The sequence below is a fragment of the Malus domestica genome, chromosome 02, assembly GCF_042453785.1.
Source record: "Malus domestica chromosome 02, GDT2T_hap1".
Lineage (NCBI taxonomy): Eukaryota > Viridiplantae > Streptophyta > Magnoliopsida > Rosales > Rosaceae > Malus > Malus domestica.
Genome location: NC_091662.1, coordinates 31,462,875 through 31,477,030, shown reverse-complemented (window position 1 = coordinate 31,477,030; position 14,156 = coordinate 31,462,875). Strand labels below are relative to the sequence as shown.

General features: G+C 39.4%; 1 protein-coding gene and 1 long non-coding RNA gene across 2 annotated transcripts; both read right to left on the bottom strand.

Moving 5' to 3' along the window:
• Positions 1 to 4,093: 4,093 nt before the first annotated feature.
• LOC139190012 (uncharacterized) lies at positions 4,094 to 6,510 on the bottom strand. The gene is made up of 5 exons (XM_070809597.1): positions 6,381 to 6,510; positions 5,638 to 6,055; positions 5,219 to 5,429; positions 4,449 to 4,941; positions 4,094 to 4,185 (listed from the first exon to the last, which is right to left on the bottom strand). Exons 1-5 carry the CDS (start codon positions 6,506 to 6,508, stop codon positions 4,113 to 4,115), a joined length of 1,323 nt encoding a protein of 440 aa, XP_070665698.1. The 5' UTR covers positions 6,509 to 6,510; the 3' UTR covers positions 4,094 to 4,112.
• Positions 6,511 to 8,378: 1,868 nt separating this feature from the next.
• LOC114824143 (uncharacterized) lies at positions 8,379 to 10,531 on the bottom strand. Its single transcript, XR_011573982.1, has 4 exons — positions 10,309 to 10,531; positions 10,140 to 10,205; positions 9,346 to 9,409; positions 8,379 to 8,581 (listed from the first exon to the last, which is right to left on the bottom strand). It is a non-coding gene; the product is annotated as an uncharacterized lncRNA (long non-coding RNA).
• Between the last annotated feature and the right edge of the window lie 3,625 nt (positions 10,532 to 14,156).

Genomic DNA, 14,156 nt, shown 5'->3' with positions numbered 1-14,156 from the left:
TGTGTGATGCATGTGAAGTTTGCAACAGTTCCTTCTTGTGTTGTCTTTGAGATTTTTACCAATTCCTATTTTTAATCCCGATAAAATGGATTTATTTGAAGAAGAGTCAGAAACTTCTAAAAAAACCTATCCTCCTTATTTGTCGGATGCTTCAAAAGCTAAGAATATATGCTTAGATCCAATGTGAAGAGGGGCTTACCAGGTACACAAGGGGGGTGTAAACCCAATTTTTTATTATGCTTAAACGAGCCCTTAGTCCGTTTTAGAAGCTGCTTCAAAGCCCTTACTAGACTGGATAGAGGTTTGCGAGTATGAGAGGTGTGTAATGCATGTGAAGTTTGTAACGGTTCCTTCTTGCGTTGTCTCTCTCATTTTTATTCAGTGGGCGAGATTGAATCAAAGAGGAAGCTGGAGCGACGTTTTCCATTCAGCTTCTCATCTCTTTTGCTTTCAATCCTCTTTCTCAGATTCATCAATCCTCCTTTTACACTGCTAATTTCAGACAACCCAATCGCATACATTGATCTTCCCTGACAAAGCATGTGTACCAAACTTCAAGATCTTTGACATCTGTGTATATTTGGCAATTTTTATGTGAGGATACAGCTAAAACTGGCATCACTATCAATGTCTAAATGGTGCACAAAGATTGGCGAAAAAACGTAAAGGGAAGCAATCACAACAGAGCTTGGTATCCATGTGTTTATCAGCACAGTCACAGTGTACCCAAAACCCTTGAAAATTATTTCTTTTTCAGATAATAAAATTTCCTAAATTTTGAAATTTATTTCCGAATCAAAAATTGGGTTTGAATTTTGATTAGCAAGAAACTGGAGAGGGACCTAGGCCAAGACGGATCTCTGTGATATGGCGCCTAGCCTTCTTGGACGCTGATGATGTTTGAGTGTGTTAAAATTGGGTGTTCTTGTTTGGTTTCTGCTCGTTAAGGGAGGCAAGCAACAGATAAACTAAAGGAGACAAGCAAGGTAGTGGAGGGGGGTACAGATGGATACGACACTGCAACAAATGTCAAGATGTCGCCCCTATACTACCGATTATAGGAAATTAAGGAGAACAAGGTAAACCGTCAATATTTAGAATGTGAACCAACAAAAATGGATTTTGGGGGGGGTGAGGGGGGGGGGGGTTAATCCACGTGAAATCGCACATCTTCGTATTCATTATCAACGCCGAATGGTTCGCTCACAATTTCATCTCTTGGAAACCTTGAGATTTTGAGTCTAGAGCGATGCAAGAAACTTCGTAGCCTTCCAAGTAGCATTCATATGAGATCTCTTCAAACCCTTAATCTTTCCGGCTGCTCAAATCTGGATACTTTTCCAGAAATTCCTGAAGTTATGAACCTATTAGAGCTTAATTTAGATGAGACTGCAATTTCAGAACTGCCCTCGTCCATAAAAAATTTTACGGGACTCGTTATCCTGAGCCTGAAGGATTGCAGAAGATTAGAGATTCTTCCAAGCAGCATTCGTATGAGATCTCTTCAAGCCCTGAATGTTTCTGGCTGCTCAAATCTGAAGAATTTTCCAGAGTTTCTAAAAGTTACGGAGAACCTAACAGAGCTTCATTTAGATTGGACTATGTTTGCAGAAGTCCCATCAGCATACCAATCTCTTATAAAGCAAGCCTCTCGCCAAAAATTTGCTCAGGTTAGAGGGATTGCAATTAAAGAATTGCCATCCATAGTTTATAGTCTTACGGGACTTGCTACTTTGACGCTACGGTATAGCAAACACTTTAAGAGTCTTACAAGCAGCATTTGTCAACTCAAGTCCCTAAATTATCTCTCTCTTTCTGGTTGTACAAATCTTGAGGTGTTTCCAGACAGTATCTGCAAAACTGTCTGGAAAGATTAGAAAATATGGAAAGATTAGCAAGCCTTGATTTGGATAGAACATCTATCAGAGAGCTTCCTACATCAATTGAACGGCTTCAGGGGCTAGTGTCGTTAAATCTGAAAAACTGCAAAAGCCTGTTCTATCTTCCGGACAGTATCTGCAATTTGTTGAGTCTCGAATGGCTCACTCTCCGTGGGTGCTCAAAACTTTCGAAGTTGCCTGAAGACTTATGGTATTTGAAGCGCCTTGACATAGTGGAAACTGGTATACGTGGTTGCCGCCCAAAACAGCAATTCATCACTTTGAGGGATTTGGCTCCGTGGAAACCGGTTGACGTGATTAATGCCATGGTCCCAAACAATGAGCAAAATGAGGCGGTGGCTGATGTTGAATCCCGCCTTCCCTGGAGGGGTGATTCAGAAAATTTGACTGATCCTGAGGACGTGGAATCCCTCCACCGCTGGTGGTGTGAACGTGTATGGACTGATATTGAGGAGTCAAGCTATTTGGAAGAGATGCGGCGGCGACATTTGGAAGAACCAGAAGAGATGCCGTGGCCACCCCGACATTTGGAAGAGGGTGAGATGCGGCGGCAACATTATTTGGAAGTGGAAGAGATGCAGCGGCGACATTTGGAAGAGAGAGAAGAGATGGGGCGACATGTGGAAGAGATGCGGCGACATTTGATGCGCGCGGCGACATTTGATGCGCGCGGCGAGATTTGGAAGAGATGCTGGAAAAGATGCGGCCACATTTGGAAGAGATGGAAGAGATGCAACGGCGACATTTGGAAGAGATGGAAGAGATGTGGCAGCGACATTTGGTAGAGATGCGGCAGTGACCTTTGCGAGTTTACCCTAAAAAACCTCGGTAATTGTTATAAAGGGTAATCCTATTTAAACTCATTTGTTTTCATTTCCCCCACCAATGTGGGACTGCCAACAAATTTCTCATCACATTTTCACTGATCCTGAGGAGTCAAGCTATGGGGAAGAGATGATGCAGCGACATCTGGGAGAATTCAGGCAGCGACGTTTGGAGTTCCTTGAGGTAGAGGGAACTGTAGCATCTCTCTCTTTAAAAACGATAATTTCTCAGAACTTAGGGGTATTTGGATCAGTGTCAGAGCACTGCACCTTTGAGTGATATAGTGGACTCAAGCTACGGGGAAAAGGAGGCGTGGCTGTTAAGGCAATTTTGAGTGATCTCAAGCAGTCAAGACATGAGGAAGAGAAGGAGAAGGCGGTGGCAGCCTCAAGGAGAGGTGGGAGGATATGGGGTTGTATCTGTGGGTCACGGGGTAATGGGGATTGAGGTATTTGGCGCATCATCACTGATATAGTAGTAAGACTAAGGGACCTGGGAGAGGGAAGAAATGGTGATTTTGTGACTCCTTCGTGTTTTGAGTTGGTTTCTGCTTCTAAGAGCTCTTTTATTTAGTTTTTTGCTTTTTTGCGTATTTCTTGCTTCACCTGCAGTTGGTACGTGGACAGTATTTACTTATCCGTACGTATTGTAAAGTTGTTTTTTCTTTCTCTTTGATCGTATGTGTTGTTAGTGATTAAGCCTTGAAGCTGATTTCTTAAGAGTTCAAGTTCCGTACTTATTCTTGTTGTTATTTGTTTGAATTGGAAATGGATGGCTGAGATTAAACTAGCTCATAAGCTAGGATTGTGCTAGCTGTCATAGTAGCTGAGAGTGAGAAGTGTGTGATGCATGTGAAGTTTGTTACAGTTTCTTCTTGTATTCTCTCTCAGCTTGCGTCCTCTTGTTCAACGTCATGGGGCTGCAATGGGTGGTGATCTGCGCAATTAGAAGGGACTAAGGGGTGTGATACCCAAAAAAAAGTTGTGATAATCAGCTCCTTGATGTTTCTAGTAAATTTTAGGGACGATGTTAATTAATTTTCAACTTCAAAGACAAAGTGACGAACAACGTTACTTTCAATGACCATTTGTGATAAAAATTCAAACAATCTCAAACATGCATTTTCCGTATCATTCATTACTAGGTGGTATTGAAGCAAAAAAACCATAAAAAAAAAAACAAATAATAATAGACCAATAGAAGGGCCCATTGATGATGATCCTCCTAACATTCTTTTTTTCACTCAAGAATTTCAAAACAAAAATCTACCATTAGTAAAAGCTTCCTGAAATTTTTAAAGGAAAAAGGCAATGTGTAAGCAGAAACTTACGTAATTAGGAAAAGCTGAGAACCCAATAATCCTAGACCCAAAACTATACCTCTAAACTATAAGCTGAGAATCAGAACAACCATGACGATAAGCATGCATGGCCTTGCAACAACACCAGCTGAGGTCGACCTGCAGGCATCACGAAGCTGTAGTCAGTATCGATACAAGTAACCAAGTTCTTCGGTTTATATTACACCGGAACACATGAATGCTTTAAAACAATATGTAGTAGTGATAGATTGAAACCTAGAAGCCACCACCGGTCCCAACTCCCTTGTAAATTTCATTTCATTCCTTTTCCCATCAAGCTTTGTTATATGAACAAGCATGCAGGAAACCAGGATACCTGCTACGAAGCTGGTCCCAATAGATATACATGTATGAAGAGTTACCTTGTTACAAGCTCCTTTACTGACTCAGTTTCCAGTCCGAACCCAAACGGGAAAAGTGGATCATGGTTTGAATCACCAACATTCATTGGGAGTTGATCGACAGTTCTGAACCATGTTCTTGGAAGCTTTCCACTGAATCCATGATCCCCAAAAAGGACATCAGTAATGCCTTGGCCTTCAGAGCCTGGCAACCATGCTGCCACCAGAGCATCAATCGAGGAAATATATGGTTCGATTACGATAGGTCTGCCAGTTATTAAGATAACAATGCACTTGACACTTTCACACACATTGCTGAAGACACTTGGGCCAGGTTCCGCCATCATTAGGTTTGGGCTGTCTCCCGCGGTCTCAGCATAAGGATGCTCGCCAACCACAACAATGGCATATGCAAAGTTGTTGGACTTTACAAAATTACCATCAGGATTCTCACTGTATATAACTTCTGTGCTTGAGTCGACTGCTGATTTTATAGCACCAAGGATCGTAGTCCCTAATCATGAAAAGGAAGTTTTATGAAAAATACAGCCAAGATTAGATACATTTATGTACGAACATCCTATACGCACGGGTATCTATTTCCATACATTCCAATAACTGTGAAGACGATTTTCTTGTTATACCTAACCAGCACCTGTGTAATCTTCGTATTAAGTGCTTAATGTTCTATGTTGTGAATATTCAATTCTCTCATTTTATTGTAGAGCACAATAGTAGTGAATATAGACAGAATATTATGCATTTAATATAGCGATGAAGGCAGACTATACCGGATGTATATTTGTTGCCACTGAATCCTTGCCATGCAATTGTCCATCCACCACATTGGTAGCCCAGATTATCAGCATGACAGCCGGTGACTAGAATTTTAGACACCTTCTTGGGAAGAGGTATGACTGGATCTGTAATGTTCCCGCTTTTCCCATTCTTCAAAAGCACGACGGATTTTCTGACAGCCTCCCTTGCCAAATCTCTATGATCCTGGTAATGTTAAATTAAAATACAAAAATGATTGATTCATGTCAGTAAATCAATAAATACAAAACTTACTAAGCAGTCTTTTGGCCATTGAATGTAAAACCAATTTCAAAGGAATGTCCACTCTAATTTTATCGAACTATATACATCAATCAAATGACCAATAAGAGGGTTTCAAATCCTGATATTTGATTATCTCGGATAAACTGACCTGGCTTCCAAGCTCATTGACTAGGCTGAAATCAGCCAAAGGGTTCTCAAAAAGACCCATGGTGAACTTGACAAGCAGAATCCTGACCGCAGCATCATCAATACGATCCATTGGGACAACGTTATTCTGGACCAGGTTAATGAGATTAATGAATTCTTTATAGTTGATACGGACCATAAATTTAAGGGTGCCCTTGAGGAAGTCCGTAATTAGATCACGGTATGCATGCATCTTTTTCCCATTCCAACTGGAGTAGGAAATCATCACGGTTGAGACACCCTTGATGATGGAGTCAGAATAGGCTGGCATGTGGATGCTAAGCAATTCCTGTTGGTCAACCACAGTGTTGTACTCATTAATGCCCTTGCTTGTGCCACCATGACCAACGAAGTGCTTTGCACAAGCTGCAACCTTTTTACAAAAATATAATAAATAAAGATATATCAGGAATCACTGAAAGCTTGAGTATTTTAACAGAAGTAAAGGAAATAAAAAATAAAAAGAACCACTAAATTCATTTGATTTATTAATTGAATCCATAACTAGAAAAACACGAAACGTGTTATCCAAATTATCTTCCCTAAAGTCACAAGATCAAGTAAATTAAGATCATGAACAATAGTTCCAATACAAAAGATTGTATCTTTTAAATCAAAAGAAGGAAAAATGAAAATGGAATGAACAGAGAAAAATTAAAAAAAAAAGATAGAAGTATAGTATGCTTATTTTCATAAAATTCGTACTTTCCCCCAACATATGGCACTCCTTTCTGAGAATTTGTAGGGATATCTCCCTGTAAACCTGGAATAATCTTCGTCATTTCTTGCACAATTTGTGATCTTCGCTGTAGCTTTCGTAACACCTGCCCCATCTTGGATCTCTACATAGCCATATAGGATGTTCCAGGCAATGCACAGAAGTCATCAGATGGAGAAAATATGAATGCACTCAATGGACATTGTTATCCATGTAAAAGAAGAAAATGCTGAACGAATAAATCCTTTGCAATGTATTATTTACCGCAATGCAAGGAGCAAATGCATAAGGAATCCCCATAGCTCGGACTTCAAGAGCAGTTGCAGAACCAATTCTTCGTACCAGTTCAGGGTCCCTGTGTACTGGAAATATTTAATAGAAAGAAGACACATTCAATGAACTATAAAACGGAAAACATCTAAAAGGATTAATGCATGGTCGGTTATTTTAATACTTGTAGAAGTATAATACAGATTTACTTGTAAGGATTTGGCCCTAATGGGACCTTGTTGTAGTTATACAGTTACAGAGTGCTGCTTTTAAATGATGGTGACAGATCTCATCCTTTGTGTAAAAATAGAACAATGCCCTATCATGTTTTGAAATGAAGCAAATAGAATCTGAAACTTTTACCTGCCTGGTAGATCCAAGCCCAACATTATGCGGAAATATTGTAGCATTGTAGACATTATTGTGTCCATGAACAGCATCAATGCGATAGATCATAGGAATGCCCAAACGACTAGATAGAGCTCCCTTCTGAAATCCGTTAATCATGTTAACCCAGTCTTCAGCACTAGCTTCTGGAAGTGGTGCACTGCCACCACCACTCAATACACTACCTGCACAAATCAGAACACATCCTCACTCCATTGTCATATCATCTGTGTGTTCAATATTTTTCTCTTTACCGAAAGTCTTACTCCCTCCAAGGCAAAAAAGAATGGGGCAAAAGGAGAACAATCTGAAGGCTTGTTAATTGAATAAAGAAGAACCAATCTCATAAGAGGATATGTTCTTGCTGCCTCCAGATTCAAAGTGATACTTCCTGTTTAGTTTGTAGAAAGATACAAATGCAACAAAAAGAGGTAATGTGTTGTTTTTGGTGACACCAAGGCAGGATTCTAGACAAATGTTTAGGAAAAATTGCACAGTAAGTACAAAATCCTAATATTGACATCTCAAACACCCTATGCAGACATTATCTCTGCAGAATAACCCCAATTGCAGGGTTTTTTTTTACCAACTGCACCCCTTCATTTTGCTACTTCAACCATTTTATCCGTATATATAAATTAAATCACTAGAGAACACCCCAACTCGTGCGTAAACTCCTTTCTTAATAAGATAAAATCCACAAGAAAGATATACAAGAATTGTTGTGCCATCATAAAAAGTCACTTAACAGCTTGATTTGAAGATATAACAGGAATGAAATGCGGAAAGAGTGAGATGAACACTAGAAATCAAACAATTTATGTTGGTGTGCATCAAACACAGTTAAAGGTTGCGTTGAAATAGATACATTACATACCAATGAAGTAAGTTTTCGTAGTATCAACAGAGGCAACACTCCTATCAATCTGCATGTTGAAGGTGAGATGAGACTTCCTTTCTAGCATTTATATGAGAATAGAAAAAGAATTGAAGAATATCTTCGTTGAGTTAATCTGGTAGAATATCTAACATTTATATCAAAACTGGTAGCTAGTCGTTAGTTAAATATCTGAGACTCTCCAAGTATGGACATTAAAGCTGAAAGGGTTATGTAAAATGTAAGTGGAAAAATTTAGGAAGCTGCTATTGGCACTCCAGAAAAGTCATCATGCAGACTGTTTTTTGTGAGTGCTAATTATCGTGCCGAACTTGATGATTTAGTTTTCTTGACACGCCCCGACCCCGATATTCCCTGAATATCAGGATAGGCACGTGCTGGCCGACACCTGAGGTGACGAAAGCCATTTATTGAAATACAAGAGAAATGATTAGGAGAAACACGCACGATTAAACATCTGAATCCAAAGGGAGTTACAAACAAAGTTTAGGGAAATGGCTAGAGTGCGCAAAACACGTTCGAAGTCAAGATCACGAAAGGAAAGATCATTACAAATATTACACAAGTGGAAGATAGACTGCTACTGGTAGGGGAATGCCTCGTATGATGCCTCGTAGTCCTCGTTCCTAAGACCTGAATGGGGGCGCAAAACAAGGGTGAGTGGACCAAGCTTGTATACATACATAGTACGAAAACAGTTATGAACATACTAACCCCCACAGTTTAATAATGAAAACTACTAGAATAATAAGTGATAGGTTTCTCAAAACCTCTAGCATGCCATAAAAACAATTCATATATCTTTCTGCAAATCAATCTCAGAAAATCATATCAAAAATTATCTCATCAATCAATATCAGAAAGCATAATACAAGTTGTGCTGCTAGTGAGTGCACTGAATAATAATACTCCCGGCCCAATGCCTGCACCTCAGTCTCTGTGCCCGTAGCCAGAGATATCTCCCTCCCGGCCCAATGCCTGTCTCCGTGTCCCTCAGCCTTTCGCTAGGGATTATTTCTCCCGGCCTCAATGCCAACACCAGATCCTCGCCCCAGGCGGCATAGTGTTCACTAGGTACGCACAAAACATAATTCATCTCTAAAATACAACTTCGTAGCATAAATTCATCGATCCTCTATACTACAAAGAGGTGTTCGAAAGTCATTTGAAACACATTCTTAGCATCCTATCGTCATCGATCAAATAGTCTACCAGAATGAGGGTTATATAGAAAATATGATATAGTGAAAATAGTTTAAAATATTTATATATCAATCATAATTAAATCATCATGCTTCTGTAAGGTATTTCTCAAATCAATAATTCTGCAATGTATGCTATTGACTTATGCAATTCTATCAATAAAACATGCAAATTTTCGAAGGTGGTCCACTCACAGATACTCCGAAGCAGCAGAATTGTGTGGAAAAAGATTAAGGAAGTCTCCACTAGCAACTTCACCTAAGCACGAAAATGTACAATTTAATAAACTACCCAAAAGATAGAATTTTAGGAAATGGAAATGGGTTTTGGGTTTGGGTAGGTTAGGAACAAGAGGGAGTTTTGGGCTTAAGCCTAAACCCAAACTTATACACACACGGTACACACACCACACATTCACACACACATATATATATATATACACACATATATAAACACACACACACTCCCACGCATGCACACATACACACACTTGCACAACATATCCATACACACATGTACATATGCACGGACACACACACACACATATGCATATATATATATATATATATATATATAATCACACACGCACAGCATCATGCATATATATATATATATATATAATCACACACACACAGCATCATGCATATATATATATATATATATATATATATAATCACACACATGCACAGCATCATGCATATATATATATATATATATAATCACACACATGCACAGCAGCATCATATATATATATATATATACATATATAAACACACACGCACGCACAGCAAGCATACTTACACACACACACACACACACACACACGGTTCACGCACACACACTTGCACAACGTACACACTGCACAAACAGACACTCACGAACTCGCCGGAGTTCGTCGTCGGAACCGGACATGCATGCACAAGGGATGGTAAGAGTTAGGGCTTGAATAAGGGGTTCTAAAACTTCACAAATATACCTAAGAACTCACCTGGACGCACTGCAGCAGGTTTTGGGAAGAGATGGACCTCGAACTCGTCGGAGTTCGTCGTCGGAGCTAGATTATTGACACAGAGAAAAACTGAGATCAAAACCCTTGAGTTTTGTCATAAAACCAACATGCATAACCCAGAAATTTGAAGAAGGAACACAATCCTCACCTGGGTTCGAGTTTTAGAGCTTTGAAGCTCTCGGCTTCAATGGCAGAAAAACCCACAGTGCTCAGATGGCGCATGCAAGGGTACCATTGAGTTCGCTAGGTCTCAAGGACTCCAAATATATGATTTTTGGGGTTTGATTTGTGAGGGAAGTGAGGTGAAAGCTAGAGAGAAGCTCTCGGAGCTTAGAGAGAGTGTGAGTTCCTGAGAGTTAGAGAGAGATAGTTGATTCAGATATTAGAGGGGAAAGAGAGACCGGAACCATGATAGAAGTATAAAAATAAGGCGGGTCCCACGACTCACTAATTAAAGACTAAAGAAATCATTTTAATAAGTAGAAAGTGGGTGTGGTTGTAACATTTCTGATAGAAATGGATTGTTATCGATGACAGATTGTTGGATTTATTGGTGTAGAGAACGGGCGGCAATGCTGTCTGACTACAGTTTTGATGAGGTCGAAGGTATAACCCTTTAAGTTCATGTCCCCTGTTGGCCTAGAATGTAATAACTTGGGAGAGATTTTAATCTGGTAGTTATATTACTCATGATTTGTTATGGCTTTACCAGGCTGAGGTGCCAGCTGCTTTAACTTGGTTGCACATGCATCAGACATGGCTGGACAGTTCGGAAATTAAAGAACAAGAAAGATGGTTATTTTTGCTTCCTAACCAGGTCTGCATCTATTTTTTTGGGTCAAGATCGGGAGACACATTTTGACACACTTTCTTAGGGTCGGGATCGGGGGATTGTAAGATTATGAGTATGAATATGGAACTAACTATGGTGTTTAAGATTGATATAGACAAGTCCTAATCTGTAAGCTATTATTTATTGGTATTTATGCAGGAAAAGTACATTGAGGTTCTGCATAAACCTTGTGGGATTGGAACTCAGTACCAGAATTAGTTTGGGACTGGTGTTTCGGTATTAGTGGTTAAGTCTGAATCCTAAACCTATTCTGATACGGAATGGTAAAGGGAGTACTATATAAGTCTTGAGCCACTGCCCTTACAAGAAGACGGTTCATTGAGATTTCAAGTCCTATTGATTGAGAGAGCTATTGAGTCTTGTTAAAGGGTAGAAGGTTTCGAGTTCATATTGCTGCAATGGCATCATCATCTGGAGCAAGCTCTGCAGGTCAGTTTCATGCTTATAAATTTACAGTTTTCTTATCTTGGTCTTTTGAGAATTGTGATTCAATTGATTGAATCTTTATCCTTGCAAAGTTATTCTTACAGGAATCTGATTCCATTTTGTTTACACATCTATCTTGAATGCTGTGTTCAGAATCTGGTGGTTAATTCCAGGTTTACTGGTCACGATAAAGCATCCTTGTACATATAAGTTACCAGGACCAGGTCAAAGTACATGGTGACTAAAGTTTGATTGATGTGTAGGCCAATTGCAGAATCCTACTGCTACTAAGTATACAATCTGATATGCTAGTTTACACAAAGTGATGCAATAAGTACTACATTCGGCTGCAGTAAATTAATTCTCGAGTTATTCCATTTCGTTTTCAGTCTTCCAGGTTTTGTTTTTGCTTTTTTGAAAACTGAAAACTTGTAGAGCAACTATTTTAGTTTTTATAGTTAATTTGGTTTGTATATCAGCTTTATTTCGTATATTTTTCGGCTCATATTCGTATGATAATTTTATTTTGTGTCTCTGGCTTTCAGTTTCATGGATGCACATGAAACCCAATAATCTGCATCCGAAATCTTTCAGCGGAGTTCGACTTCATATGCCCGTTGTGAAAAGGTCAGCTTCAGTAGTTGTTAAGGCCTCCTCTGACATTGATGAAACTGCTGCTGCAAATAAGGGCAGTGAGCCCCTTCCAGATAGCAAGGAAAAGGCGGTGGTACCTGTTGACAAGCTTCCTTTGGAGTCAAAGCTGCAAGAGCGGCTAGAGCAGAAGAAGAAGATGCAACTGGCGAAGAAAATAAGGCTTCGCAGGAAGCGACTTGTTTGCAAGCGAAAACTGAGAAAGAAAGGCAGATGTCCTCCATCAAAGATGAAGAAGTTAAAGAATGTCTGAGGTTTACCTCATGCTTTCTTGCAGGTTTAGTTCTGACCCTTTTTGTTTATGCGGACGCGTGATTTTTGTTATTGCAAGATCAAATATCTCTTCATATTGATGTAACTTCTTAGTTTGAATCTTGATGATGTCAATGAAAATAGTATTGCCCAATAAGATCTGAACTAGGATTATAGATAGCAGAAATGCATTTGCTTTACCGTGTTGCAGATGTGAGAAATTTGGTTGATTTAAGCAATTCTTTCATCTAAAATTGTAGATATTGACTCAAGTTCTGCTCCAACATTTACATTAAGTTAAACCAATAATTCAGGGCAGGCTGCTTGGCACAAAAAACCCTGCAACTGAAGTTTGTTTGCAACCCCTAGAATGTAGAAGCTGTCTCCCAATATTTTGTTGACTCCCATAATTATCTCTCCAATATGATGAATCCGAATCCGATCATGTTTTTTTGCTGCGTAAGCATTTACAGATTGACATTCAGTGTCGCAGTGAATTTGTAAGTATTCCATGACTCTGTGTCTGTGTGTAGGCTCTTCTAAGACCAACCCGCTAGTTTGGAGTTTTATCCACTTAACTCTCAGTTTTTCGGAGAGACGTTAGAAAGATAACTCTAAACTATTTAGGATAAAAACCAACCACCGTAGAACACCAAACAGCCACCTTCCTATTCTGATTTCAGGGGGTTTTCTCCATGTTTCCTCTAGAATCAATTTGGAAAAATAAACTCGGCCTTGCCCCTTCGATCCATGTGGAGAATTGTTTGTCCTTGCGTTTTTGCAGGGTTTTGATCATCCCCTGGCTTGTTCAGGACTGCTCTCCAGTTTTATAGCTGGATCTTTCTTCCAAGACATCCAATGCAAGCGTTCTTTTTTGCTTTGGGCGAAGGCAGAAGATCTATTTTGGATCTGGTGTGTGGATCTTTCCTTTAGCTGGTGGAGAAATAAAGTTCTGAGTTTGTATCGATATATAAAGAGGAGTGGCCGATATTTCACTAGTGGATCAGCAAATTCATGGCGTCCTTGATGACGAGCAAGTACTTTGGCCCTCCAACGGGGCGGTGGGGGAAAATTGAGCGGAATTGCCATTTCCCTTTTGAGGTGCATCTTTGTTGAGTGTTGCTGCGACACTAGTGTTTAATGTGAAGCAGATCCTATTGCTAATTTGCTGTCGGCTCTAATGAGTTTTGTCTGTTGTACCGGGTTTCAATATTTGTATGGCAAAACCCTCCCTATGCGGGGCTGACTGTATTATTCCTAACATGTAGTTTGCTCTCGTATTGCGAATGAAAAAGCTCCCAGTACTGTTTATTTTAACGAAAAATCACATTTTTACACTAAAAAGTCAATTCTGGTACTATTCATTTTACCTTTTATTTTGTCCTTATCTTTAAAACTCAAAGTTTTCAAGTTCTTTTCATTAGTTTTCCTTAGAATATATTGTATTTATTAATATGGCTATTGTATTTTATAATAAATCTTTTAGTAATTAAACTTTAAAATTATCAAAATAATTTTTTTCTTAACGGGTCGAAACGGGTTACCGACGTGTTACCTGCACGTATACCCGTTAAGAACCCGTCACCCGATAAGTTATCATGTTGACCTGAAACCCATTATTTTCGTGTCGTGTCAAAAACTGCCGGGTCTAGTTTTGGTCACAAATAGGCACCCCCCCCATCATTTTGGAAATACCCAGTCTGAGAATAAGGATCTTGGGAATAGTAGGATATGAAGTATAACCTCCAGGATCTTGGGATTACCCAATCTGAGAATAAGAATCCTGGGAATACTGATACTGCCTAGAAGCATAG